This window comes from Toxotes jaculatrix, chromosome 19, assembly GCF_017976425.1.
Source record: "Toxotes jaculatrix isolate fToxJac2 chromosome 19, fToxJac2.pri, whole genome shotgun sequence".
In the NCBI taxonomy this organism is placed as follows: domain Eukaryota; kingdom Metazoa; phylum Chordata; class Actinopteri; family Toxotidae; genus Toxotes; species Toxotes jaculatrix.
Genome location: NC_054412.1, coordinates 17,603,490 through 17,631,489, shown reverse-complemented (window position 1 = coordinate 17,631,489; position 28,000 = coordinate 17,603,490). Strand labels below are relative to the sequence as shown.

At 40.5% G+C, this 28,000-nt stretch overlaps 2 protein-coding genes across 7 annotated transcripts; one reads left to right on the top strand and one right to left on the bottom strand.

The window, feature by feature from the left end:
• Positions 1–22: 22 nt before the first annotated feature.
• si:ch211-63o20.7 (uncharacterized protein LOC566836 homolog) lies at positions 23–6,030 on the bottom strand. Of its 4 annotated transcripts, none has more exons than XM_041064901.1 (4): positions 5,902–6,030; positions 4,803–5,561; positions 3,859–4,084; positions 23–1,718 (listed from the first exon to the last, which is right to left on the bottom strand). In XM_041064901.1, the coding sequence occupies exons 2-4, from the start codon at positions 5,535–5,537 to the stop codon at positions 1,474–1,476; spliced, it is 1,206 nt and encodes a 401-aa protein (XP_040920835.1). In that variant the 5' UTR covers positions 5,538–5,561; positions 5,902–6,030; the 3' UTR covers positions 23–1,473. The 4 variants fall into 4 exon arrangements, with proteins under 4 accessions (XP_040920835.1, XP_040920836.1, XP_040920837.1 ...); XM_041064902.1 differs by having other exon boundaries at positions 5,906–6,010; XM_041064903.1 differs by having other exon boundaries at positions 5,803–5,927.
• On the top strand, positions 3,984–27,741 carry pnocb (prepronociceptin b). 3 transcript variants are annotated; one of them, XM_041064905.1, is made up of 4 exons: positions 3,984–4,090; positions 8,250–8,427; positions 21,339–21,594; positions 25,842–27,741. In XM_041064905.1, exons 3-4 carry the CDS (start codon positions 21,454–21,456, stop codon positions 26,493–26,495), a joined length of 795 nt encoding a protein of 264 aa, XP_040920839.1. In that variant the 5' UTR covers positions 3,984–4,090; positions 8,250–8,427; positions 21,339–21,453; the 3' UTR covers positions 26,496–27,741. The 3 variants fall into 3 exon arrangements, with proteins under 3 accessions (XP_040920839.1, XP_040920840.1, XP_040920841.1); XM_041064906.1 differs by lacking the exon at positions 3,984–4,090 and adding an exon at positions 6,223–6,266; XM_041064907.1 differs by lacking the exons at positions 3,984–4,090; positions 8,250–8,427 and adding an exon at positions 10,874–10,953.
• Positions 27,742–28,000: the final 259 nt, after the last annotated feature.

Genomic DNA, 28,000 nt, shown 5'->3' with positions numbered 1-28,000 from the left:
AACAGTTAACAGTGCTAGTGAATTTAATCTTTATTTAAATTACATTTAAAGAGGATTTCTGGACACAGTTCATGTTGTAACCCATATCCATGTTTTCAGACATGTGGGGGCAGAAGAATTCTGAAATGAGTAGTCATCTAAGATATGGACTGTCAATGACTAAGATTGGTGGCCAGTAATAAATGCTGTTGTGGACTCAGCATGGATATGATCAGCTACAATCCTAATGCCTGGCTTTAATTTCCTGTTCACAAGGGGACGGTATATTAGCCATCGTTAGTCATTGTGTTTCTCGTGCTGTTAGTTCTTCTACTGTCACAAAGATGCTCACACACTCAAACACAAAGTTTGAGTCAACTTGTACAGTTCTAGGTAAAGTATTACTGACCCAAAGGAAAGTGGTGACATGGAGAGGAAGTATTTTAAAATGAGAAACCCTTTCAAAACAAAAAGAATATACATAAATATCTCTTCACAAGCATTCTAGCATGAATAAAAATCTAATTAAACAGAAAGCAGAAAAATAACACAATGCATTAGACCTGCATTCAATACCATATTTTTTAAAGTTAAGCTTGTTTTAGTTTTGTGTTGGTGTGGTGTTGAGTTAGTACTGGTGTAGTATGTGGTGTACTACGGCGTCAAAAAACACCAGACACACAACTGACACACAACAACAAATAAGACTTAATTGTGTTACGAGGGTAATGCTTATTATGACTATTGTATTGCGTTGCATTACTATGAGCATGAGTTTCAATGCTTTGCTTCCCTCTGTTTACATATGTAAGATATCTGGAAGCCCAGTGTTTAATCAGTGCTACATCAGAGTGCGGTGGAAATATCTGGGCCAAGATAACAAGAAGAAAAAAACTAATCTTAGCTACATTTTTCAACAAGCAAAAATCTCAGTGTCCAAAAAAATAAAATCAAGTCAAAATGAACACCTGAAATAAAGCTGAGATAATGAATCGCCACCAAAACCCTGCAGATCCGTTTAACAAGCCACAGCATCAATCCTCTGCGTTTAATTTCAGCTCTATAAATACTAAAATTCATTTTATATGTCAAACATTCAAGGCCTGAACAGCATGGTGCTCACAGGAAATTCAGCTTAAGTCCCTCTGGATATGTATATGGACCTGTCTGCAGTGCAGTCCTGGGGTCCATGGTCAATGGACTGGTTCCCATTAGAGAACCTCAAGGTTCAAATGGACCTCTTCTGGTTCAACCCTGTTTTCCCCTTTATGTGGTCTCTTACAGTCTATAAACCAGGCTGATGTTTTAGTGACAAAAACAGCACCTACAATCCCATATAATCATACATATTTCTTATACCCATTTCCCTGCAGCAGCAAAATGGCTATTGTTTACCCATGTAGGAAGCACTGAAGTCAGGGGGTCCACAGTCGCTATCTCCATGTAGAGGCTATAGTGGTTATAGCCATTATGGTTGCTTAAGCGCACTTTGTGTCAGTGGGAGTCCTCTTTGAGAGCAGAGCGCACTCTGGCCTCCAGCTGGTCTGCCGGGGGCCGAGCATCCGGGTTTGAGGCGAGCATGTCTAAAAGCAGAGTGCACATGGCAGGACCAGGAGGGGGTGGCAGCGGGGGCGCTCTCTTAAACTTCATAGGGATACACAGCTGGAGGTCGGCATTCTCCCACAAAGCTTCACCCAGCGGCATCAGCCAGCCTGAGCGACCCTTGCACACGTAGGCACCTAAAAGAGAAACACAAGGGAAGACACAGTGAAGTCATCAGGCAGGAGGTTCCTCACTGACAGCAACAACACACACTGCAGGGAGCCACTTGATCTCTGTGATTGTGGGACACATCTGTATTTGCAAGCAAGTCAAGTAACTACCAGTGAAACATATTTCTAGTGTTTTCCAAGCACTCTGGGACACACTCACACAATATCTGATTATTATTTCATATCAGCAGCTCAAAGAACACCGCAGAAAATAAATAAGTAGCCGTAGTTTTGGACAAATATTTTGAATCCCACTCTTGCGCTCACACACATGCACATACACGGGTATTTGAAATCTATGTGGCTGATCAGACCTCAGAAGCTGGGTGAAGTTGAAGTACCAACATGAGCTCCCTCTTCTTACTTTCATACCATTATGAAATTAATGGGTTTTTTTTTATCTGAATAATTAAGAAAGATAAAACTTTGATAACTTGAATTGGTCATTTATCATTATTTGACATTTTCTAGACTACGGGATTAATTTTTAAAAATTTGTAGATAAGTGAAAAAAAAAAAATCATTAGTTACATCCCTAAAATGTAACAAGCCAAAAAATTAAAGAGGATTATCTGTGAGAGTAATTAAAAACGCATCAATTGTTATTTAATCTCAAGGTTTCGTGTAGTCCTCTCTGCACTCTCAGTATAAACTAACTTTAATGGAAAACTGTTGCTAACACATTTGTCACGCACAAGTGTTCCTCTGCTGATACTCGTTACTGAACTCTGATGTAAACAAGTGAAGTCTATAGTCGGGTCCACTGTGGCCTGATGGAAGGTGAGCCATGATTTCCTACACTGACCAAGCAACAAGCCAACAAGTGCCAGGCTTCCAGACCTAGAGGACAAACACAAGAGGTTGTGTTTTACTCCTTGACTGTATTCTCTCCGCTGCCCTGCCTCGTCAAATAACAGTGTGGGTGTGTGGGTCTGGAGAGAAGATAAAGTAAATAACGGACCATTTTATCTGTCTGTGAAAAGTCTCCAGCTGTCTCTCCCCATTATCTCACTGACAAAGAGGATTGTGATCGAGGCTGCTAAATTCCATTTTGACTTACTTCTTCTTCTTTTTGTTTTGTGTGAATCCACTGGACCTCGCCCCCCACCCACCCCCCCTTTTCCCCCAATAACAACCGTCTTCATTTACCCTAATGGAGTATCCCTGACTCAGGGAGGTTCTCATGCACTAACCTTGGGGATAATGTTATATATACCCCCCGCTGGCCAGACGCATTTCTGTGAATAAAATGACACATCTGTATCAGCCATTTCATTACTGTCTGATAGTGGAGTGCAGAGCAGAACAGAGCCCTGCACTCTTGAACATTAAGACGCTTCCTTGTCCTGTGGCCACTTGGGGTTCTGACAGGAAAAAAAGGACATTAAACAACCAGATTAAAATCCCAACGCTGTTCTGCAGAGCTGTACTGGAAAGCTTGGCACACAGCCTCTCATTGGTCCAATTCCCAACATCAAAGTTCTATGGTATGACAAGCTTAATTTACAACAAAGACAAATAATGAAATGGCATTACACAATTACAACTCATCTGCATCTTTGAATTACCATCAAAATGTTCATTCATGTAGGCTGATGTTATTAAAAGCACTCGGCCAGGACCCAAAGCCGCATAAGGAGACAGTGAAATAAATAAAAATATGAATGAATGACAGATTATTCTCAATAAACTTTTATCTACCAACAACTGCACTTTTGGCATAGGGGACGCTTTATTACATACTGTCACATTTTATTATAAGAAACATAGCTACTATGATCCATATCAAAATGTACATTACATAAATCATCCATCACCTTGCCATTTAGATTCATGAGTGTTCCATTCGTGGCTGATGAATGTATGATGTATGGTATGTGACATTTTTAATATGTGCCAGTTAATTAAGTCAAACTTGATTCAGTGCTATGCGTCATCAACCTGCCTGACCACACACTCAACCTTCCCAACCTTTCTGAGAACACTCAGACTGGTGAGCGGGATATCACATGACATGCCAATGCAGACATGTTACCCTGAATGTTAACATAAAGGCATGGACTCTTTCTCTCTGATCTCCTCTGTTGGTTCATCACTGTATACCCACCCAGTTGTTCCTGTGTGGTCCCTTCTTCCAGAAACGTGATTCTCTCCAGGACCGCCCAGAACATCACACCTAGGGAGAAGATGTCCGCCTGGGCTGTGTAGGTCAGTCCACCCCACACCTCTGGGGCCATGTAGAAGTCAGACCCACAGGTGGATGAGAAGTGCTGCCTGGTCAGATCCCCGTCCACCAGACCTTCACTCATCTTGCTCAGACCAAAGTCTGCCACCTAGAGGTTAGAGAGGAATTTTAAGTGAATAAGAAATACAGGATGCTTTGTGCTGTCACACAGCTGAAGCACATTTTTCACAAATATGTGGTTCAGGGAAGTTTTTCTTCCTTTTAAGTCGATACTTAAGAAAAAAGGGATGCAGTAAAAAATTTATACTCTGACATCTGACTCATTATTTTGTCAAATTTTTCCAATGTCAAAAATATGACATTGTTGATTGTTGACATGTAGACTTAGGTCTGTATGTGGAAATGTCAGTTCAGTAGAGCTGGAACAATTAGTCATTTAATTGCTTGCTCAGCTGACAGAAAATGAACCAGCAGCCATTCTGATAATTGATTAATCCGTTTTGTTTTTTTATCACTAATATATAATTATACTAACACAAGTTGCTGGTCTAGTTGCAGATATAATTACTGGTCTTTGTGACAAACTGAATACCTTTCAGTTCTGGATAGTTAGACAGTCAGTCAGAAAAATAAGACAGACAAAATAAGAAATCTCAATATGTAAAATTAGGCTCTGGGCAGTTGGAATAGGCTTTTATGGTCTTTTCTGGCAATTTGTTGACAAAATAATGCCTTGTGCAATTAATTAATAATAAAAATAATTATTTGTTGAAGCTATTCAACACATTGTATTTATTTGTATTGACTCTAGAATATTGCCACTTAATCTGATATAAACATTATCATGTCACAACAAATGTGCCTACCTTGACAATTGGGCCTTTTGGTGTGACACAGACCAGCACATTGTCAGGCTTCAGGTCTCGGTGGGTGATACCAAGACTATGCAGGAAGGCCACAGCACTGCAGAGCTGTCTAACCACACTGTGGTTGCGCTGGGCATCTGGGGGCCTGGAAAGCAGGTACTGATTCAAGTCACCCCCATCACAGTACTCCATCACAAGCCACAGGGCCAAGCACCGCAGGGGTCCCGGCTGCTCTTCTTCCCTCGGGGCCAGTCTCTTTCTGGCTCTGTTTTGAGGCCTTTGTGGGGTTGTAGAATCTGATGCATTTGATTTAGTCGTGTCCTGGAGCTTAGCCTGAACAATGTTGGTCTTGTCTTGAAGTCTAGAGACAGAGTTAGTCCTCCTCCGGGTGTTAGACTGGGCATTATTCCTTTCCTGACTTTGTGGTGCTCCAACTACACTGCCCTTCAGCACGCTCTCAACTAGACGTACAGGCAGTTTCCCTGGTTTTAGGGGCTTCAGGCTTCTTGGCCCTGTCTGCAGGAGGCAGCTGTGGAGCGCAATGACATTGACATGGTTCTTGGCTGTGGCTCTCATGGCCCATAGCTCTTGCAGGTACAGTTCAATGCACTCTGGGTTGCTGCAGGGCAGTCGCTTGATAGCCACCCTCTGTCCTGTTTTGGCCATATGCCCTTCAAAGACCACACCATAGCTGCCCCGTCCTACCTCCCTCTCCAAAGTGTAGAGCTCCTCCATCTCTCACTGGGCCTGATGTGAGTCCTAAGGCGAAAAAACAAATAATTCAGGTTACCATAACAAAAGTGACATGTACTGGACACAGCTAACTAAAGTGTTGGCTAACCCAACCAAGCAAAGTTGCAAACGTTGTCGGCCACTTGGTCTCAAAATAACTCCTTTTTGACCGTATTTTTTAAAGTTGAAGTTAACATATACAACATTTTGTATGCAAACAATAACTTTAATGTTCAGTATGTACCCGAGACCCTAAGAAGATAGTTACTGTATGAATTTAACATGGCGATGTCTGTATCCACGAATTTAAAAGGGAAACGAAACACAAAGCCCTAGTAGATGATCTCGTTATTTCGGTTTCACTTACTCACAAAACTGCAGCTGATATTACTCGCGCTAAATCGTCTTGAAACCGCAATCTACGCGACTGACAAATCGCTTCACACCATATTCAACGAATATCGCTTTTTACTGTTGATAAACAACTGTCGCAAAATAGCGGAACAACAAAACTTGACAGACTTCCGGGTTTAAATTCGGAGCGTCCCGCTCTGGGTGTACGTGCGTCGTGATTGGCTCTAAATTGAATTAAGTTGCGTGTTGTGATTGGTTGGTAGTAGAGCCGTCGAATTCTCAAAGCTAGCACAGGCTGCTTCTGTTGAACAGGAAGTAGGTAGTCATTCGGACATTTGCGTTCTCACATACACATGGCTCAGCATACAGCTCCTCCAGGTAATGTCTGGATAAGTCCAGGGTTACAGTGCACATGTGAAAGCACTAATACTATAATGTGGTTAAATAATTTTTAAAGGTACAGAAAGTTTTAAAGGAACTGTTGATTTCAGAAGGAATGAAAGTAGTTAAAGAAGCATGTACATTTAGGGATAACATGACAAAGTCATTTAAGCCCAGCTACAATGCTAAATGATGCAGTTTTCAAGTAGCATGTTTTGTCAAACCGTAAACCCCAATGGAAACGCTAAATTTTATATGTACTGTTGTTACAAATAGCAATGTTAGGGAGGTTTATCATTGTTTGGTTTTCCACAAAATGAAAAGCAACAAAATGAAACAAAATGTTATAATTTAATCAGACATATTTGGCCATGCCATATAGATTAAAATGTTCAGAGAGAAAAAGAATATGTAGAACCTGGTCGGAAGTATTTCTGCCTGTTTCAGTAGATTCAGGACACATAAGACCAAAATAAATGCGTCAGTGGGTCTTCAGTTTTCAGTACTGACAAGCACTTTGTAAAAACCATGATAGAGATACTGACAATGCCTTACTCAAGTGATGAATCTGAATCACTGGTCTATTATAAGCTGGGACCGTTTTGTAATCAAGCCATTTGATTTGAGAAAAAAAAAAGTTCTGAAAGTACAAAAACACCAAACTTCTCTCATTGCTGCAGTCCCATTTCATCACAAAAGACCTTCTGATCAAACACACACACCTGTACACACAGGCACAATGAGTGGGTGCTGCATCAGTATCCTATCGACTGTTTTTTGGTGGAGGAGCAGCAACAGTGGTGATGACAGATAACAGCTTTGTGTGTGTGTGTGTGTGTATGTTTATATGTGTGTGTGTGTGTTTGTTCTTCAGAGAGAATATAATAGGAAACATGGTGATTCATTGCACTGGAGCACACTGTGAAAGAAAAGAGCTTTGATGTGAATGTGTGTGTGTGATATGTGTGTGCGTGCTTATGTGATCCATAGCTTTTATCAGTGATGCCAATCATGAATACTCTTCATTACTTGAGGAAGATGGAGTCAGTCACACTTGACTTGTTTTTATCTTGAAGCAAATGCCCTCTATTCTATTATCTCACCCCTCACTTGCTTTGACAGATGCAGACACTGGGCATGGAAGGCACTCTGGCAGGAGAATTTATTAGGAAATCTTTCGTGGGAACCACACAAAGCAGCCACAAAGAACTTCACGACAAATTCAATAAAGCATTCCAGGCACCCCAAAACGATCCTAATGAGTCCAATAAGAATTATAGTTTTAATCACTTTTATTTTCAGACTAATTGTGTTTCTGTTGGAGCTTTGCTTGCTAATTATGGAGTCCGCCGACAGGAGGGGCAACAGTAATTATTTCCTTGATTGAGGTCAAAACCCTTGCATTTAATCCTGAGGTCTATCCTGAGCTCCCCACACACAGAGAGTAAACATCAGTAAGCGTCTTCTCGGCATCCCGTACTCAATTTCACAGCAGTCAGTCTTTTACAAATGATGATTTTCCTCCTCAGTAAGCCAGCTTTTCATTGGAAAGTCTGCCACATTGTCTGCCACAATCCTCATGTCTCTATTGTGTAAACCCAGAGTCTTTATATTAAAGCATTAGTGGGCCCTGGGTTGATTTCATACAGTCCATTCTCTACAGTTTTTATGAGCAATAAAGGCCCCCCTCTGGTTTCAGATGCCCTCCTGGTAACTGCAGCCGGCACTGAAAAGATAATATCTCGAGGGAGTTACGCAATGTGATCGATATATACAAACATATGTCCCACTGAATGCTTACACTCTGAAATAAAACTTTCCTGAGTTTTTGGGTGGTTGACGCTGCAGATTTTCTAAGCAGAGGTGTAATTCTTCTTCCATGCAAAATTAAGGCGGCTTTTGGGATGAAAATGTAATTCTTTTCCCGGCAAAATTCATTTTCGGCCCTGCTGTTAATAACAATCAATTGTGTCTTGACAGGCGAAAGTCCCTATTTGCCATAAACCACCGCAGAGATCCCCCTCTCCCTGGTTACACATCATTGGGTTTCATTGTGGAGGAGGACGGTAAAACACCTCAGCTGGATGGGATGGAAAGGAGACGAGGAGTTCGACTTGAAATGAACCGCGGACACAAGCCAAACGCCGGCCAGCTGTCTGTGAGTTGTATGAACTCTTTCGACAGGGGGCCCATGAGCCATCAGTCAGCATCATTACATAACTAAAACACTTCAAAAAGATCCTCTAAATCTAGTTGTTATGTCAAGGTGGTGAACCAAAAAAGTGGAACTTACAGTATACGCAAGTTTAGGGACATAATGATATTTTCTTATGTCTCTTTATTGGAAAATGTTGTTTATTATAGACAACTCTCTTGGGAGAAATAATGAATAATAAGCTCTGCTTTTATGTCAGCTATCGTTCTTTCACAATTCTCAAATGGTGCATATAAAAATTTTGCACTACCTAGTAAAAGCTGTTGTTTCTTTCTTATTAAGGCATTTTATATAACGTTCTCTGATTTATGGTAAAGGAACTGTTGATTGAAAAGCTCGTATGAATGATTATTCACTGTGATATAAATCAATACATTTTCATTGTATCACTTCAGAAGGAATTAACCGTCTTTGGAGAGTTCACTGTGAAATTCTCTACAGCTTAAATGTTGTTATATGGCTGTTTGGGAAATAATTTTGCATTTCTTATTGAGGGTTGTTTGCATTTATAATCTGTGTGGAAAATTACTGAATGATGAAAGCTCAGTCATAAAGGACACTTTTTTGTCAACACTGGCACTGGTGGGAGTACAGAAATACTGAGTGTGTTTTTTTTTTGAAGATTATTCTCGGAAACAATAATATCCCCCCTAGAAACTGATACATGAGTTCACTTTAGCCATTACGTAAAATGACAAAATGTTTAACAACAGGAACAAAACATCAACTTGTGGCAAAACATCAGGGTGTATGTGAGACAGCAAGAGCACTATATAATGGCTAGAGTCATATGAAATCCTCCTGTCTCAAATTTAATTTTATTATTTAAACTTTTATTTTCAGATTTTATTTGATAAGAGGGTTTCACTGGATTTTATGGCTCCATCCTTATGCATTGACAAGAAAATTTACAAAACATCAATACCAAAACTAGACTTACAAGGTATGAATGTGATGTGGTGCCAAGTTAAACATGGCCTTGACCGTCGTCAAGGTAATCACTGCCTCTTGGCCACCAGAGGAGGTATTTATGTACACTGGACAGCCAGTGGATAACAGCGATATCAATGACAGACAGGTCTTGCAATGGCTGCTTGTTCTTCAGGGCTTCTTATCTCAGCTGCACGAGGGCTCTGTCTATGTACCCAATTCATCCATCACTATCAGACCTCACACAGGTGCAGGGCCAGCATTCACACTTTCACAGGGGGGCTGAAGCTGACGCCAGCTCGTGATGAGAAGGCAGTTGAACCTGGAGTGCAACTTCAAAAAATAGGGGTTTCCTGTTGCTGTTATCAGAGACATAGTCATTTTGCTATTTCCATCAAATTTACTAACCTCAGTTGCTACTGAGCCTTAAGTTTTTGAAAGCTTTTAGTCAAACTAACAAACAGATTGCACATTGTCTCACCAGTACCTTAAAAGTACCTTTAAAAAAACGCTCCCACTAAAACAGCACAGGTTGTTTTTGGTGTGATCGCCGGCTTCGTCCTCTTATTCTGAACTTCAGCTCACTTCATCGTGCTTCTCATTAGCCTCATTTTCATCCCCCGCTTGTTTATGTCTTCACTTTTTGCTCCATTGTTCTTAAGGTTGACATAATCATCATCACCTTAGCCAAACACTCATCATGCGTTACAGACTACAGTCTGAAGAGAAACCCCTCAGGAGCTTGGGGCAGGTCTTGTTTTCCATCCCCAAATCTCCTGCATGAGTCATACTACTGACACTCCTGTCTGCAGACCCAGGCTGGCTGCATGCTCAATCCATTGACTGCCCTATCCTATATTGTTTATTCTTTTATTTACAAAGAGAATGTGGCCTCCTATTCAGGTGTGCCATCACCACCCAAAAAAAAAAAGGCTTGTTGTTTTACCCTTTTCCAGCACAAACAACCTCATCGACCCACAGTCATCTCCATGGCTTTGCTTTTCTCACTTGTACTCAACTTGCATTTCTGGAGTAAACATTTTATTTGAAGTGTCATTGTTTCCCCGACCTTGGCAGCAGGTTGGCATTGAGGTTGTGGGTTTTATGGACACCTTAGACACGGAGCTTCTGGATCAATCTCATGGTGGATGATGCGTATTTTTAGAGCCCCATTAGTTTGCTCAATGAAGACGAAACCGGTGGCGTAGGCAATGCCTCCTACGTCAGCGCACGGCAGTGGTTTGTGTGTCTGACCAGGGATTGTGCGTAACAGAATGGGGGAATCCACCCCTCTCTCTCTCTCTCTCTAACGCTCCTCTATGGTGATGTGAATGGTGATATACAGGGGAAGGGAGGGGTGGGGGGGGGGGGGGGGGGGGAATGGAGGGTTGAGCCAGGAGGGAAGGGGTGTGCCATTATAAGAAGCCTCAGAGGAGGCATGTGTTCAGTTGTTTAAACCCTTAGCCTAAGGATACGAGCTGAACCACCAAACTCTCTACAGAAGGACTCTGAAAGAATATCTTTACGTCACAGATACAGGTAAGGAAGTGCTCAAGTGTGACTTTGGGTTTTTTTTGCATATGAGTGTGAGCCTACCTGTGTGGAGAGACTGTGGTGCTGAGTGAATAAAAGATGAGAACAGACACTTGTTTAGAGATGTGAAAATAGTTAATTAGGAAAGGACTTGTTGTCTCTTGTATGCACGAACCAATGGCTAATAGATCCCGGGGGAATATTGTTGTTTAAAGACGACCACTGTTTAGATTCTCCCTCTTTAATTCCCTTTTTTTTTCTGAGTCTGCCGTTTCTGCTTTATCTGTTTCTGACTCTGTTCATTTGGATTTTGACCTTGGAGGTGAATCTTTAAATAAGCCTTGACTCACCTGGAGTAATCTTTATTATTTTTTTTTTTTCCATTACTCAGTTTGTCTCCCTGCGGTCTTAAAGGTACCACAGTCACCGTCAGCATTACCCGCATCGCACTTGATAACTACTTAATTAACGAGAGAAAGTCCCAGATCATGCTGAGAAAGCAGTTAGTCACCAGCTGCACTTTGCACTGGGCTGAGGTGTATATGACTTAAATCTAACACCAGCAGAATGTATAAAATAATATATAAATTAATGAAAATAATTATTATGGAATCTACATTAATGATACATATTTGTATCATATATAGCTATTTATTTATATATGTGTTTGTGTGTGGCATGTATTTAGATTATATATTTATTTGTTTCATATAAATTTATAGGTCATAGATAGAAAGATAGATATTCCAGTTTTTAAGCTGAATTTAGCAGAAGTCAGTGAATGGCACTCCGAAAGCAGCTTATTTATGGTTTGCTCTTTTGATTGATCATGGAGGATCATATGTCAGATTAAATAAATCACAATAAAGCTTCAAAGTATCAGTGACAAAAGCTACTTTATTCTTCTTAAAGCAGCTCCGGTGTCAGCCCAAACAAGTAGGAAAAACAGACTTGAGAAGTGAATCGGTTGAACGGCGCTATTATGCTAAGCGTATGATGATGATTTTAATGATAATGGTAATGAATGTGCATAATCTTTTCCCATTATCAGTAAAGACGATACCCGCGCAGACAGGGGAGAAAATGGGTGCTTAATGTGCCATTCACAGATAAATGACTCCATACTGGAGAATTGTTTTATGAAGAACTGAATATGTTTACAGGATGGAGTCAGATACAGTGTTTTGGAGGTGAATAAGACCAATGAGACTTGTGTTCTTAAGTAGGTTAAATTAATGAATTTAATAATGAATTTGTATAAATTTTGTACTAAAATGCATAGCCCTTGTTGTTTCATAAAAGGAAAATATTTTCAGGTTAATATACTTAGGCTCATAGACTTTTTCTATTGAAAATACCCAAAAAATCTCACATTTACATAGCTGGCATCTCAATATCTGGTTGTTTTAAGAATTAAAAATATCTAATCAAAGAGAAAAATTAATCAAATTTTTTGTAAATCCAATTCTATATTTATTCTAAGTCGAAAATAGGTTTCATCTAATCACGCTTTGTGTTATTGGCAAAGAATGTCACAATTTCATTTGCAATTGATTTAGTCAGTGTTGTGAAAAACAGGTTTCCTTGCCAGAACATCACATGCGTTCTCTCACTGAACAGCTACAAAAGCTTTTAGGATTTCTGCTGCCCACACTAAGATTGAAGTGATTACTCTGTTTACAGGATTGTTGGCCTCTCTGTCAGTTTTAATTTAGACTGCTTGTATCATCCTCATGATCAGTGAATGATTCATGATGTAGTGAGGAATAAGAATAGCAAAGTTACCAGATGTTCCCTCATCGGTTGCCCTCCCTCCTTAAGCACAAATATTTTGCAGTTTATCAGTTCGCCACTTTTCCCAGCCTCACTGTCCTCACCTTTACAAAAGTAGGGAGCTTGTGTGGTCGTGATTGCTTTCCCCTGGCTCCATGTCCAATGGATTCGTGCAGGTGTCAACGCAGCTTAACAGCAACCAGATCAATGATGACACCGTGTCAGCTGCAACGAACCGTCAGAATTTCAGCTATACAGTCTGAGGCTAGAGAGAAGTAACACTGCAGAACTGAGTGAATCATTAAGGCCATCATGTCCATGGGGTGTTAAAACCTTTGTTTTCCCATTGGTTTGGTTTGATTTCAGCATCAAGAAACATTTTCCTGTACGGTAGTTCGTGTCTGTTTTATTTCAAAGAAATAACAAAATAACCTCAACTCCCTGGATAACTTTGGGGAATGGTTCACCCTTTTTTCTCCTAAAGCACCCGTCTCCCACTGACTCCCACAAATCTAATCCTGCATCAGCCTCAGCCTGTGTGTCAGTTAAATCTGCGCTGTGTCTGTACTGCTCGGTTGTCTCTGTTTAGTGTGCCATCCACCCATAGGAACTGCACTCTGAGAATAATATTTGGGGCTATTAACGCAGCTTCACGTGGGCTAAATGAGATGATTGTTGGTGTGTTTTCCAATGAAAGACATATCTGATGCTGGGAATGATTGCAGAAGAGATGTCACCCAGTTGTGCGTCTCTGCCCTCAGGTGCTAATATGTTCCCAATTAAGAGAAACGCTGCAAGTACAATTGAAGGAAACAATAGTAATGATACGCACAATTGATCTGATATGATGGTGCCTCGAAAGAGACCTAGTATGAATACAAAGCACATCATATTTCCATTTAATCTTTGTGCTAAATGTGTATGTGTGAGTGTTATAGTCTATGCGGGATATGAGAAGAAAAAAAGTTCTGCAGTTTATCCTATTTGCACTCAATTTGTGTGCTCTGCAGTCTGCATAAGATAAGATTTCCTGAAGAATAAAAACAACGCAAGATAAAGACATGTAGTTATCCAGCAGTGGGAATTGAGATTCTTCCAGCAGATACGGCGACGCACAGAGTAAGACAAAGAGAGTTCATACGATAAGAAGAATCTCTGTTGCATGTGATCATGCTCTTCTTCATATGCTTGAATTTAATGGCGCAAACAGCGTCATATTGACCTCAGTGGCCTTTACTCTTGATCTCGTTCCCTTTATGATTCTCATAATCTATTAATTCTGATTCTGTGTGACAGTAACTGAACCTGAATGCCGCAGCGGGGCAGGTAATAGGTACAATCATGAAATCTGGTGCAGCCGTGGCAGACACGTCTAAATCGGATTAAGCGCATTCTCTCAGATTAATCATCTCAGGATCCTTCCTGCGAGGAAGGGCACAACTGCAGGTGCACCTTCCCCCGCTCCTGGTCGTCTAAACTTTTCACACATTGTTTATCTGGGGCTGCACAGGCTGGATTTACGCTGCTGTGTGGGAGATGATCCTGTGGCTGTGTGTGTAAATCCTCCACAGACTGAGGGTTTTTGGGAGAGTGACTTGTTATCTGTGTTTTGACAGGACAACTGTGGTCATGTTTGGTATTGGTTTCAGTGGTGTTGCATGATTCTTGTGGGAGATTTTTCTTTTGGGGGGGGGCTTGTGTGTGAGTCTGGAGTTGGGGCAGGGCAGTGGAATGACAAAGTAACTGAAGGGGAACATCAATTTTGATAAATGATTAATTTGTTTAAATAATTATTCAAGCAAAAAATCTAAACATTTGCAGGTTTTCACTTATCAAATATGGGGCTTTTGCTGCTTTCCCTGTTTCCTCTCTTATCCCTGTAAATTGTGTGTCTGTGTGTTAAGGTTTTGGACTGGTTTCGAAGAGATTTTAGTGACTTAACTGGTTGCAGATGGCAGGAACATTATTTGCATTATGGCACATCACCAGAACTTGTTCCCATTAAAGTCTTGGAAGCTGAAAAAACCCAAAAAGAATTCCATTAGAGTTGTGATTTTAAATTAGTTTATTGAGATTACAGGCTAATTGCAGGCAATCAGTGACCTATGATACAGTATCTCAGCTGCTCTGATGAGTCACCACATGATGAGCACTAATATGTTGCAGGGAGCCTGATTTAGAGGACTAAATGATTTAAGACATACACATCATCACTTCAGTATTACTCATTGAAGGTTAACAGCCCTTTCAAATGTTGATTGTAGTAATAATAGTAGTTTAAGTTCTTATTTCTGTGTGCTGTAGTACCACTAGTTGTTGCTTTTTGGAATAACTATCCATCGGTCCACCCATCCTTCAGTTTTCTAAGGCCCACTGTTGAGGGATGAACTAGATACAGTCCCAGTATACACTGGGTGAGAGGTAGAGACAGACTGCAAGTCTGAGACAGCAAGGGTTTCTAAAACGCTGGGTCTGTGGGAATTTGTCTGCACAGTGTTGTTATAAGGTGGGCATGGCCTGTGGTGGTGGGGTGGGTGGGGGACAAATAATCTTTTTAGGAGGCCTAAAATCCCTGGCTGCTCCCCTGTACTTTGGTGAACAACCAACCCTTTAAAAGGACACACAGTTACTGATGTCATACTGTTCCCGATCGCCTCCTGGAAATGCATCAGAACTAGATAGGAAAAACTATGAATTTTGAACGGATAATATGAGGCCTGTCTTTGTCTTTCTCCGCTCGCCATTCACACACTAAACCGCACTTTATTGGCTCATTATCTCAGATCAACGCGTTGTGAGCAAGTGATTACAGAGTGTAAGGTGATAAAACACTCATGAATCTCCTCAGGTTACCAAGAATTAATCAAGTACCATTAATGGTCCATGAGATGTAATGGGTTGAATAGGAATTTCAATCATTTTCCCTTCTACAAAGTGACCACATTTCCATGTCATCCATCTCTGGTGGCTCCTGGCTCCAGCTTAGCCTTAATGAAAGCAAGTTAAGAGCTACTCACCACTGGAAGAGGCTGGAAACCTCTGCAATGTGTCATTAAAGATAAAAGATCTCAGCCGTAATTCACAGATGTGGAAATGGAGAGGAGGAAACATTGGGAGATGAGAGGAGGAGGAAGAAAGGGAGGCTAGCATGGAGCAACAAGAGTGGATGCGAAAGAGGGAGCGAGAAGGAAACAGAGAGAGACCTCTAGGTTATCTATGCATTAGCAGGCTCCTTTGTGCTTTTCAGCTTCATGCAGACGACTAATGGATGAGATAGAGTGAGTCAGAGCTTTGTCAAAGACGAGCATGGAGCTTTTCTTCTCCCCCACTCACATCCATGACACCTTGGCCCCCTCTCCACCCTTCATTAAAGCCACTAATGCTAATTTTTTCCCACCATTAGCTTTATTAATACACTTCACTTTGCAACTTTGGACACTGTGTGCATGGCTGCTCGAATTCCTCCCTCATCTCCCTCATTCATTTGTTCGCATTCAGTAGAGAAACCAAAAGGTTTTCGAAACTGTACAAAAAGTCTTGGGGTTGGGCAGGGGGCATGAATTTCGTTTTAAAAAGCAAGACCCTCACACGTTGTTATTTATATTTTCTTTGTGCTCTCGCCTTAACTTGGAAAAGCCGTGCCCTCCCCCTCATATCTAAAAACAGTATATAATAACAGTATATAACAACAATAACAATAAATCTCACAAGACAAAAAAGATACGAAAAATAAATTGACGATAAGAAAAGGTTAAAAGATCTTCGCCTGCTCTCTCTAAACTTTTAGGCTACCCTCCTCCTTTTGTGACGCCCCCCACCACCTCTAATAATATTCATACAGTCTCTGGAGGGACAGTAAACAGGTGGATTATTACCCCAGTATGTATTTTAGGCTCTGACGAGAAATGCACTCAAAAAACAAAACCAAATGCATGAGACCGGTGCTCCTTTTATGAATGCTCTGATTGCTTCCTCTTTGATTCCAATGGAAAAAATATTTTCTCTCGGTAACATTTTCAGGGTCTTAGTTAACTCTAATGGAAGCACAAAACAGTGCATTTGTTTGGGACAGAAGTGGGTAAAAGCATTCATTTGTGCAAGATGGAAAGACTCATAAAAGTAGGGGGACATCGGGTCTCTTTGTTATAATCCATTTTCTTTTTGCTTTCATGCCAGTGTTCATTTAGATGGGCAAGGTTTTTTATATTTACAAATGATGAAGATCTATTCTCAAATGCAACTCTTTCTGTAATGAGTTCCCAGGCTCTTGGACGAATTATTCTGTCTCAGTGCCCTGGGGGAAAGCCTGGCGTGAAGGGCCGTCCCTCCGCAGCGATCACCATTTTGGCTGTGTACAGTACAACATATATCAGCCCCCCTGCTCCCAGTCAACTGCCTGCTCTGTCAGAGAGATTATGCAAATGATATGAAATGTTAAAGACAGCCGAAAAAGTATGCAAATTCAGAAGCAAGGGTAGCTAAAATGGACCTGTGGCAATATCAGGACCAAGAACTGAGTCATTACTGAAATAGAGCAGAGAGAGGAGTGTGCAGGTTCATGGCTCAAAATGTCACACAGATTCAATTTGAAGTTATTGAGATATGGAAAAGTTGTGACTCGTGGTTGTGAGGAGAGGGCAGAGTGACAAGCCCACTTGCTAATCCTTGCATGCCAAGGAAAGTGTAGTAACCAAAACATGGGGATGCGTCTATTTAAAAAGTTGACTATTGCAGACTACTGATTACCTGCTTCATCTAATCTCTGTGGTAGAAGTATTTTTTTTTTTGGTATAAATTAATTGTTTGCTAAATGATCCATAACTCAGCTGCTGTCCATTGTGTTTGCCCTTTCGTAGTCAAATCACTACAAAGGGGCAGCTGCTCTTGTGACTCTGTGTGGCTGCATTTAAGTTTTGAGCTAAATGTAATGTCAGCACGCTAACATGCACACAGTGACTGTTTTACACAGCTTCAGCAGTGCTTCTTATAGTAATATAGCAAACTGATCTTACTGTGTAAAATCACTGTTGTACCCATATAAAGGAAGTATTTCAGTAGTAAAAAAGGGGAGCGGATTCTGGGTTCTTATTTTAATTTGAAAGTGCTTTAATGTTGTATATAATTTCATGGTGATATCCTGCTAATGACAAAACATACTAATTTACAACAGATCACACTGTTCTATGAGCTTAGCCTTACTCAGTTTATCACGTATTAATTTATTCTCTGTGGAAGTTCACATTTACCTAAACGGATCACTGTTTGGCTCTGTGTGAATTTCCCTTTGGTTGCATTGAATCTTTATTTTTATTTTATCCCAAAATGAAGACACAAAAAGTGACAGCTCTCATATGCACTGCATGATACCACAGTCCAGCTATAAACCTCACTACTGTCATACTTCATTTACTGGCAACCAAAAAAAAACCCAAACACACATTTTATACTGTACATAATGTGTATACAACATAAAACAGCAAAATCAGCTCAGGAAACTGTTCTGCTAATGGGCTAAATTACTGGGCAGTAAAGTGTGTTGTTGTGCTGTGTGGGAACAAGAGCTGTGCAAACAGATGTGAGTATGTAATAAATAAACATCGAGCATGTGGAGCCACTTCAACCCACCCTGTGTCAACAAGTTGACCGATACAAATCATTACTATTGTAGCAGCTATAAACATCTCAAGGCTGCAGATTGATGACAGTGTAGCTCATTAACTCTTAATATCCTTGTCAATTGTTTCTCACTAACAATAATAGCTTCCATTCGAAGGAGCGATGGCAGCAGGCGGTGCTTTGATAACTCATTCCCTGAGCATTTACAAAGATATAAACTGCTCTTTCTCCACTTCATCAAAAGTCAGATGCAGCTAGATACATCTCAGTTCGACAAATCAGCAGGATAATTAAAGTGAATGGAAAAATGCAGCTTAACTCGCTGTGGAAATTTGGTAACAGTCAGTTCAAAATGTGCTGGATAAATTGAATAGATACATGGGTTTGAAAAAAAACCAAGATTTGCAGTCATCTGCACCTGGTTTGAAAGGTTTATATAATCCATATGTGGTTTGTGTCCCCTTTGGGGAAAATGGAAAAAAAATACTAATACTGAGAAATACTGATAAACAGTTTTGTAAAAATGGAATTAAAAGTACAAGTTTTCCAAAGCTGTATGCAGGTGTATTTCTGGCTGTGGGATAGTCTTAATATGTTGTACCTCAGATTGTTTCCCTAAAAGACTAAATCACAGTGTTCTACTTTGGACATCTGAATGTGTCCAAGTGAACAAATGGACGTCCATTGTGTAATTATAAAACTCTGAAAACATGACATTGCACACTTTTATTCATTAATAACAGTGTTGACAAAAAGCTCCAAATGCATGTTTGCATTATTACATTCTAGTGGAATATTATTAATGTGTGAAAGCCACATCTTTGTGGTACTGGAGCGTATCCAGGGCCTACGCCTTCACTTACACTCTGCTGGTTTACTCATTTGTTCAACTTACTTATTAAGGGCCACTTAAGGGAGAGCATAACAATATCAAATGGGCTTAGTCAGCAGGCTAGCAAATGATCATTGCACAAAACATCTCAGCAAGGCAAACAAACAGGTCCCTCTAATGATTTCCCATAAAGCCATTTATATATTTGTAAATGGGCCAGAGTCACACACGACCTGGTTCATGTGCTATTGACTATGAGTGGTAATGTGGTAAAGCAGGAATGGTCACGCTGTGCTAGTTTTTACGTATTTATTTATTTTACCATCAATACAACACTCACTGTGTGTTTTTAAAGATTTTCACTCACTCTCATCAATATCATGTCCATACTGTGGGATTACTGTGCTGTCACTAGCTGTGACCTGTGCCACTCGTCTCTGTCTTCATCTGACCTGTGAAAACATGAGTGCAAATTCCTTTTTGACCAGATGGTCTAATTGAGACCATGAAAACATTTTTCATCTTTAATGCTACATGATATTACATGCAGCAATTCTGCAGATCCATTGACAAATGAACCATTAACTTATTTTTTTTTTATCCAGCTTTCTTCTTATTTTTAATACCAGTAATGTGTTGTCTTTTTAATTTTGAATTGGTATTCATCATATCCGTTGAACTGCACCTACTATTACTGCTATTGATATACTGTTGTATTACCATTTAGCATCTCAATATCTGTAAATAAGACGTGACTGCACAACTATCCAAACATGTTCACAATCAAAATGAATTTTAAAAAAGAAAGGTTGCCAAAGGGGGACCTGGATTCCGAAGATCTAAAATAGTTTCCTACATCAGCTCCTGAAAGCGAAAGTAATTTATGGCAAAAAAGAGTAATAAAGAATTCCTAAAACAGACTGACACCAGTACTGCTCATGAAATTGTGGCTTTCTTTAAGGCTGATGTAATCAATATTTTATTATATCAGTGTATTATTATGTAAATAATGATAAAAGAAAGGTGTAACAGGCTTAACACAGTGAACTGACAGAGAATTAGCACCTGAATCTACAGTTCCCTTCAGCTATCTGAAGCCTTTTAGCCTCTTAATGCTAACTGCTTTGGATTTACGTCCTGCAGCTGTAAGGTTTAAAGGTCAGGAAAACTAACGTTGCTCTGTATCTGATGGATGTGTAAATTAGCTTGTTCCAGAGTGGCCAAAAATCAGTTCATTCAATTTTAATTAATTCAAGTGGTGAAGGATGGATCAATAATGGTTAATTAAAAAGAATGAAATGACTTCGTAAGCTCTTATAATTTAGTGAGCACAATATACAGTGGGGCTCCAGCGTGGCCTTGGTCTTGGTTCATAAACCTGCATTAGCTACAGCGAATGTTTCTAGTGTGGCAGTGGTCTACGAGCAGAAGCAATCAATGATGTTTTCAGCAGATGTTTTTTCTTTCTTATCTTGGTGTTATTGGACGATACAGTGGTGGGTGACAGGATAGATGGGGGTCAGGGAGTGGAGGTCAAGCAACAAACACTCTGCAAATTTGTAGCTAGAGCCAGAGGCACCGGGATCATCTGGAGCTTATTCATTCCTTCAGTTATCTTGCTTTAGCTTGCTCACACATCTCCTTTGACATATTTTTTACAATGTCAGGTGTTAAAATACAGACATTTCTTCACTTCAGGCCTCTTATGTATTTGTATTTGGCATGCTTTATTCCAGCATTGCCTCTCATTCCCCATATTTCTGTCCCTCTCCCTCCTTACATCCCCTATTATTCTTCCTGTTCATATTTAAACTTGTTGCTTGTGGTTTCTTGTAGCCACAGGCCATGACCCATGTTGTGGTTTAAAGCTAATCTCTACAACCACAGATCAATTCTTACAAATCTCTAGCCTGTGCTGTATGATTTCATCAGTGATCCAACCCTGCAGCCTACAGTGGCTGCCTCCTGCCCACTGGAAAATACCCATTTTCTCATTTATTGCCTCAGGTTGTGCTTTCTCTCCATCCCTCCTACACTGTCCATCTCTTGGTGTTGGCTGAACACTCTCCCACCACCGATGCTTTGAGTGACTGCCTAAATCCGGCTAATGATCCTTATAAATTAGAATTGATGCAACATTCCTGTCACTCTATCTGCTTTCTCCCTGTAGACTGGAGCCAGATCCCATAGGCTTCATTTCCCAGATTCTCCCACTTGAACCCTTACTCCTGTTCTCTACCTGCTGGGCTCCTGTTTGTCCCCTGCCTGTCTGGGTGTGCTGAGCGATGAAGATCCCTCTGTGGTGCCTGGTGGTGCTGCTGGCATGTCTCTTCGCCCCTGGACGCAGTGACTGCCAGGGGGACTGTGTGGCCTGCGGTCTGCTCCTGCAGCAGCAGCAACAGCTGCAGCAAGCCTTCAACACCATGGTGAGTATGTGTGTGTAACACCATGGTGAGTATGTGTGTGTGTCGGTTGTCGTGAGTTACTGTTGATAAGAACGTCTTGTCAGCGCTGTAGAGTGTGTGTCAGTGTGGGCACAGCTGCAACAAGCCTTCAACACCCTTATAAAGGTGTGTTTGTGTTTGTCTAAGTTATTTTCAGTCTTGATAAGAGCATCTACGTAATATGAACAGCTTGATAGTACTGCGTGCCCTTTGTTTGCCTGTGTATATGGGAGTTAATATGGGCTTAGAGGACACTGTGATTATTGTGTATTGCTCATGCAGTTGTTATCATTATTTCTTTGCAATCTTGCAAAGAACTTTACAAATAATTAATTTGTTTGATTTTACTTTTGGGACACTATAGTTGTTTAGTGGCTAAGATGCAAACCAAGTAAACCTAATCTGTGTCCCACACGTGCTCTGTTTTTTTTTTTATAGATTTAGGAAGAAAAAAAGCTAAAACAATAAAGAAGAAATAAATAAGAATAAAATACAAAGGCAAGGGATAAATTACAATTTCCTTCTTGGTGATCGTTTTAGAGGAAAAATCAAGAGATCACCAAAGTTTTGCCTTTCAAACTTTCTTGACAATCCATCTAATTGTGTTATTTTCTGCTGACCCAAAGCCATACAGATGATGATGAGCTTTAAACCAATTTAACTGTAACCCAGGAATAACTTGTTGGGGGATGGTTGCAGCAAATAATTGCTTGTTGCTGGCTATAAGGGAGTTTCCTTAACATGTTGTTATTGTCAGAAACAAATCTGGATATTTTTCTGTTGAAACAAGTGAGCCCTCTAGTAAGTTATACCTGTTATATAGTGGTTTTAAAAAGGTGGAAAATTTTTTTACCAAGCTTGGTCTAATCAGTGATGACCCCTTTAGGTGTAAATTGAGTCAAGCTAAGACAAACAAACAAGCAGAGATACACGGTTTCAGCTGGACGGAAGTGTTTTTGCTTCTGTCTGATATTGGAGGGGGTTATTTGCATGTGTAAGTATCTACGGCACTTGTGCAGTGCTTCGTGACCGGCCTGTGAGACCAACCTCTGCACTGAGTGAATGCGATTGCTTTCCGAACTCCAACTAAAACTTCAACACAAGCACACAATCTCATTTCCAAACAGTCCAAGACACATCAGCGGGTAAAAATAGTCTGTGGGCGTCCATGAATAGCTGTAGGACGGCTAATTTAGCTGATAATGATGCAGAGAAAGACAGCTGGGACCTTTTTGGAAGTTGTAATAGAACTATGTAATTGACTGCTTCTCAGTATCATCAGCCCGGGCTTACATCGGTGACTGACACATTTTATCAGCTCCTCATTGTGTTAGCCGCCTTCCCATTGAGCCACAGATGGAATCCACTGAGCAATTCCATTGTTTCCCACTCCAGACTGAAAGAGTGTGTGTGTGTGAAGCTGCCAGTGTTTGCTATAATGTCAGGACCCATTGATTTATTCATGCAGGACCACACACTCGTGCGTGCGCCCATACGTACACACACATACCAACACACACATAAAGCATCTTCCGTCCTCTGACTACATTCATTACATAATGCTAATTCTTAGAGGTAAATGCCAGCTTTTGTTTACATTTGTGCTAATTATCTGCCCTGTGGATATTATTTACACAATTCAGAGAAGATCTGTGCTTCTGCAGCATTTGGGCAGGGATGTGGAGGTGAGAAAGGAAGCAGGGTTTGATCTTCTTATTGTGCGTATAATTGAGGGCACCACTATGAATACCTTCCATGTCTCCCCCCTCTTTATGATGACCAGCTTTTCACTCTTCGAGTGTGGACGTTCAGAGCAGCTGTAGACACTTTTGTCTCCAGGCATGGTCAGGTAACATGTCATATTACAGCTGGTTCCTGACACATTATCATGTAATGAAAACCAACCTGCAACCAGCCACACTGACCAGACGTACTCCCAGCTCGTTTTGATCCTCTTGATATATATTAATTAATGCTATCACCAGACAAAGACATCCATGTTGGAAATTCTGCATTTCAGCAACATTTTCAAAATTCCTGCTTTCTACAACATCAACTACATTAAGGTTAAGGCTGAGGAAAGATTATGGTTACAGGAAGTAAACTGTAGTTAAGCTATGGTTAAAAGTAGCCAGTTAGATTCCAATGGTGGCTCTTAACCTCTCTGATTGGTCCACCCCCTTGATATATAAGTGAGAACTTTTCTTCACCCTAACATAACAGCAAGCTAAACCCAATTCAAACCTTAACGCTGTGTTTAAGGGCAAACCCTGGCATACCTCCTCTATAAAAATGAAATCTTTGAAGCAGCCTCATTCTGGATGATTTCCATAACCATTTTATCCTGTGGGCCTCACAAGTATATAAATACATGACTGTGTGCATGCTCACATGCACACACACACACACACACACATTTCCTCTCACTCATAAACTCCTTTAGATTGCTCCATTGATCTGACGTGGAGAATCCCCTAGTGTGCTCATTTCATTTACGATGGATAATTAATTTCCGTTGATAGATTTGCAGCGGAACTCCCTCTTCTCTCGTTCCTTTGATGTGAGCAGGTTTTCCGGTAACAATGCAATTTATCTCATTTGAGCGAGATTTGACGAGTAAATGGGATTTGCTTCTTACCTCAAAGTGAAATTTAACTTAGAGGGCTCTAGAGTTTAAGCAGGGGGAGAAAGGAGAGACGTGGATGCATAAATCTCTATAGCGCGGTGCGTGTGGCCTTTTTTCCAGATATATTTACTCTGTCGGAAGAAAATCTAATCTACTGCGTCTCTGCATTTAATGGTATAAATGAAAAATTGGGTCTTATTTTGAGTGCGTCAGCAGGTTAAATATCAGAGCTAAATTATTTTCAGGTATCTAAAAATCTTAATCCTTGATCAAAGGCTGAAAAATGTTGCCATCTCTGCTAAAAAAAGACACACTTCAAATGTTCTAATGTGACCTTACCTCAATACTGATAAAGTTGTGGTTCCGCCGTGAGAGTTCAAGCATGAATTCAAACTGTCAGGCATAATAATGAGACAGGAAGGTCATCAAAACTGCACAGCAAGTCAGTGATTCAGCACTGACAAAGCTCGTTCTCTATGAGAACTTCAATTTCAAAACACTGTATATCATTTTAAGAGCAAAAACATCATCATCCAAAGTTGAAAAGCCAATCAGAAAAAAAAAATGTAATCATTTTGTCAGCAAACCACATCATTTACCTGCTGTCCTTCAAACTGATTTGTAATTTCTTCCAATTTTGTGCTGTCAGTCATTTTGCAGAAGTAGATGTCACATTTATCAAATGATGGACATCTCATATTAGCACATAACTTGTACTTGTCTCCATGTACGCTGAACTCTGCAGAAACAAGTCCCCATTAACTCCCATGACTCACATGCCAACCAGGTCAAGAGACTGCTTTCTCAGCCTGGGTCTGGTTGTACAGCAAAGTAGTAAGACTTTCTGGTTTTTTAAAAAAAAAAAAGTGTGATTGCATTCTCTAAATGAGATGTTGACCATGGGCAATATATTAATGACTGTTATTAAACAGGCACTCAAGTTCTAGATGCAAACATCTTTTATTAGATATAGACAAGTATGTCCTTACATCTGGAACTGGTGTGTGACTCAGTTGTTTCCTGTTGTGCTGTAAGTATTAACTTTTTTACCCTCACCTTTGCTCAGGAAATGGACAATAGTATCTTTTAAAGTTGCACTGATCAGTGTTTTTTATATGACTAATGGGTCAAACGACAAAGCAGTCATTTGACCCATATAAAGTCCAGGAATCACAAGTGATGTATTATTGGTAAGTGAGTACTTGTCATTGCCACCATGGCCCCCATGTGTTTCTTTCAGCCTTCGTTTTGCTACCTGTGTGGATTTAACTCTTCAAATGATGTGTCAGTGTCTTCTATTGTGTCACCATAATGAGATATTGGACACAATACTTTCAAATTAAACACTAAGAGGCTCAGCATCCTAACTAAAGAGCAGCTGAACCTATGGATTAGGTCTTCAATTGTCTCTCAGTTCTTTTACCTTGTTGCCACTTAAAACTATCTACCTATGCCATGCCTACAAACTGTGTCAGGTAAACATAAATTATGGGACTTTGGCCAGAATTTTAAATTCTCAGATCATTTTTGGGATGAATAACTGAGACAAATGAATCCTTGTATGCACTACATTAACACATCACTCTTTCTTCACCATCTGCAGGTGTGTTTGTTAGAGTGTGAGGGTCATGTCTCCTCCTCGCTCACATGGGAGGTGTGTAAACGTGCTGTCAAACTGTCGCACCGTCCTACGTTTCCTGAGGGAGGCGCTCTGTTGAAGAGAACAGGAGAGAAGCTGGAGCTGACCTCTCTTGACCTGAACTCTGACAGTGAACTGCTGCAGTCTGCAGCTGCAGAGCGTTTCCAGGATGGGGATCAGGAGGAGACACCAGTCGAGCAGCGCAGTGTCCAGTATGACTCATCACTGCTGGAATCCTCTGAGGAGGGGGAGGGCCTGCAGGGTCTGGATCTCAGTCTGGTGGATGAAGAGATGAAGTCAAGGGAGGAGAGGAACGTGGAAAGTGACAACCAGCTAGAAGGGGATGAGGATGACAGCTTAGAGCCGATCACCTTATCCAAACGCTTTGGTGGCTTTCAGAGAGGGCGCCATGGGTACAGGAAGCTCATTGGCTCTCCCATGAGGCCCCTACAAAAGCGCTACGGTGGGTTCATAGGTGTCCGGAAATCTGCCCGCAAATGGAACAGTCAGAAACGGGTGAACCAGCTGCTCAGGCAGTACCTGGGCATGAGGAGCAGCCGCAGCGGCCGGTTCAACAACATCCCTGTAACTCGGGTTTGGAGGCAAAACAAACTGTAACGTGTTTCTGTTGTTGCTCACAGAATCCTGCCCCAGTTACCTCAACCAACCAATCAATCATGTTTTCAGCAGCTCACGCCAGTTTGAACTGTGACGTCACCATCGTCATCAGAGGAACAGACTCCACCATCTCGCTGCACCTCTCTTCATGTCTCTAAGTAACAAGGAATGTTTTGACCGTGATGTCCTTCTTAATAAGCATATTTACATGCCATTCTGTGAAATAAAAGAATTAGAGAAGTGCAATTGAATATATTTTTGTGTGTGGGTATAAAAAAAAAAGGGGCCAAATGAGATTGAAAAACTGGTTCTTCTGGGTATTACATTCAAAATCATGTTGTCTGCACTTTGATGCATGTGTGGATGGGACTAATTACAGCTTCAGCAGTGTTTTGCACTCTGTAGTCTGTAGTCTTATGAGAGCAATAACTGATGTCCAGCTCTCATAAAATGGACTTTTTTTCCCAACATATAGGCTTCCCCTTATAAAATGGAATTTTGGAAAAAAATCTGGGACTAAACAAATCATGTTCGACAGGCCTGTAACTGCTAAGCATGACAGAGCAGACACAAATAATATAATAAAATTGGATGTGGACCAGCACTGTACTTTTAAGATGGTTCAGTCAGATGTAAATATGATCAGACAGCACAAACTGTTTTCTGCTCAAGAAATTTAATTAATTAAACTCAATTTTCAAACTCACCAAAACTCTGCATCTCCTCAAAAAAAAAACATTGCTTTATTCTGAGTATTGACACACAAAAAATGTCTTTTTTCTGTATATTGTACCCTGATTTTAGCCAATAAGTTATCAATGCAAACCTTGCAAGTGATGATTTTCTCTTGAGGAAATGAGCAGCAGGTTGGCAGGCTTCCTTCGGCTCCTTTCAGTGGAACAATACTGTCCTCTAGTGTTTGAGGAACAAACATGTTGCCCTTGGATGCTGACTTGGGATCAGTTTCGACACGTCCTCAGTGATATTGAATATAATTCTTAGGGTTGACCTCTTTTTCTGCAGCTAGGGTGAAATTATAAATTAGCATAAGCTAACAAATGTACAAATATACTTAATTTATGATACTTACCTGTCCATCACAGTCAAAAGAAAAGGATTAGGAGAATAGGAGAAGAAAACAGTATCAGTATTTTCTGAATGACACATCATAATTCATCATATTTGCCACATTTGGAACTGTACACAAATCAGTGGGGTGGGGAAGGGGGTCAAACCTTATGTTTTACCTTTTAAAAAAGCAATGCCCAATTTTAAATATATACTTTTAAATATTTTCTCTGGACCCTCCCTTTAAAAACTGCAACACTCAAACGAACAAAAGCACTAAGAATTGTAAGTGAATGAAGTACACTCAAATGTAATGTGAAACTAAGGTTGGAGCAGCTTTATCTTTCGTGATGTGATGTGAAACTGAATAAGCAGGCAGGGTTTTGTTGCAATTTAAATCTAATTCTTTAGATGTGATTGGATCAATCGCTGTTTTC

Excerpts from the sequence above, each read along its gene's own strand:
- pnocb (XM_041064905.1), top strand. The coding sequence starts at position 21,454 with ATGAAGATCCCTCTGTGGTGCCTGGTGGTGCTGCTGGCATGTCTCTTC. Across the intron at positions 21,595-25,841 it reads AGCAAGCCTTCAACACCATG|GTGTGTTTGTTAGAGTGTGA; the intron begins GTGAGTATGTGT and ends CACCATCTGCAG.
- si:ch211-63o20.7 (XM_041064901.1), bottom strand. The coding sequence starts at position 5,537 with ATGGAGGAGCTCTACACTTTGGAGAGGGAGGTAGGACGGGGCAGCTAT. Across the intron at positions 4,085-4,802 it reads CAAAAGGCCCAATTGTCAAG|GTGGCAGACTTTGGTCTGAG; the intron begins GTAGGCACATTT and ends TCTAACCTCTAG. Across the intron at positions 1,719-3,858 it reads GACCACACAGGAACAACTGG|GTGCCTACGTGTGCAAGGGT; the intron begins GTGGGTATACAG and ends TTTCTCTTTTAG.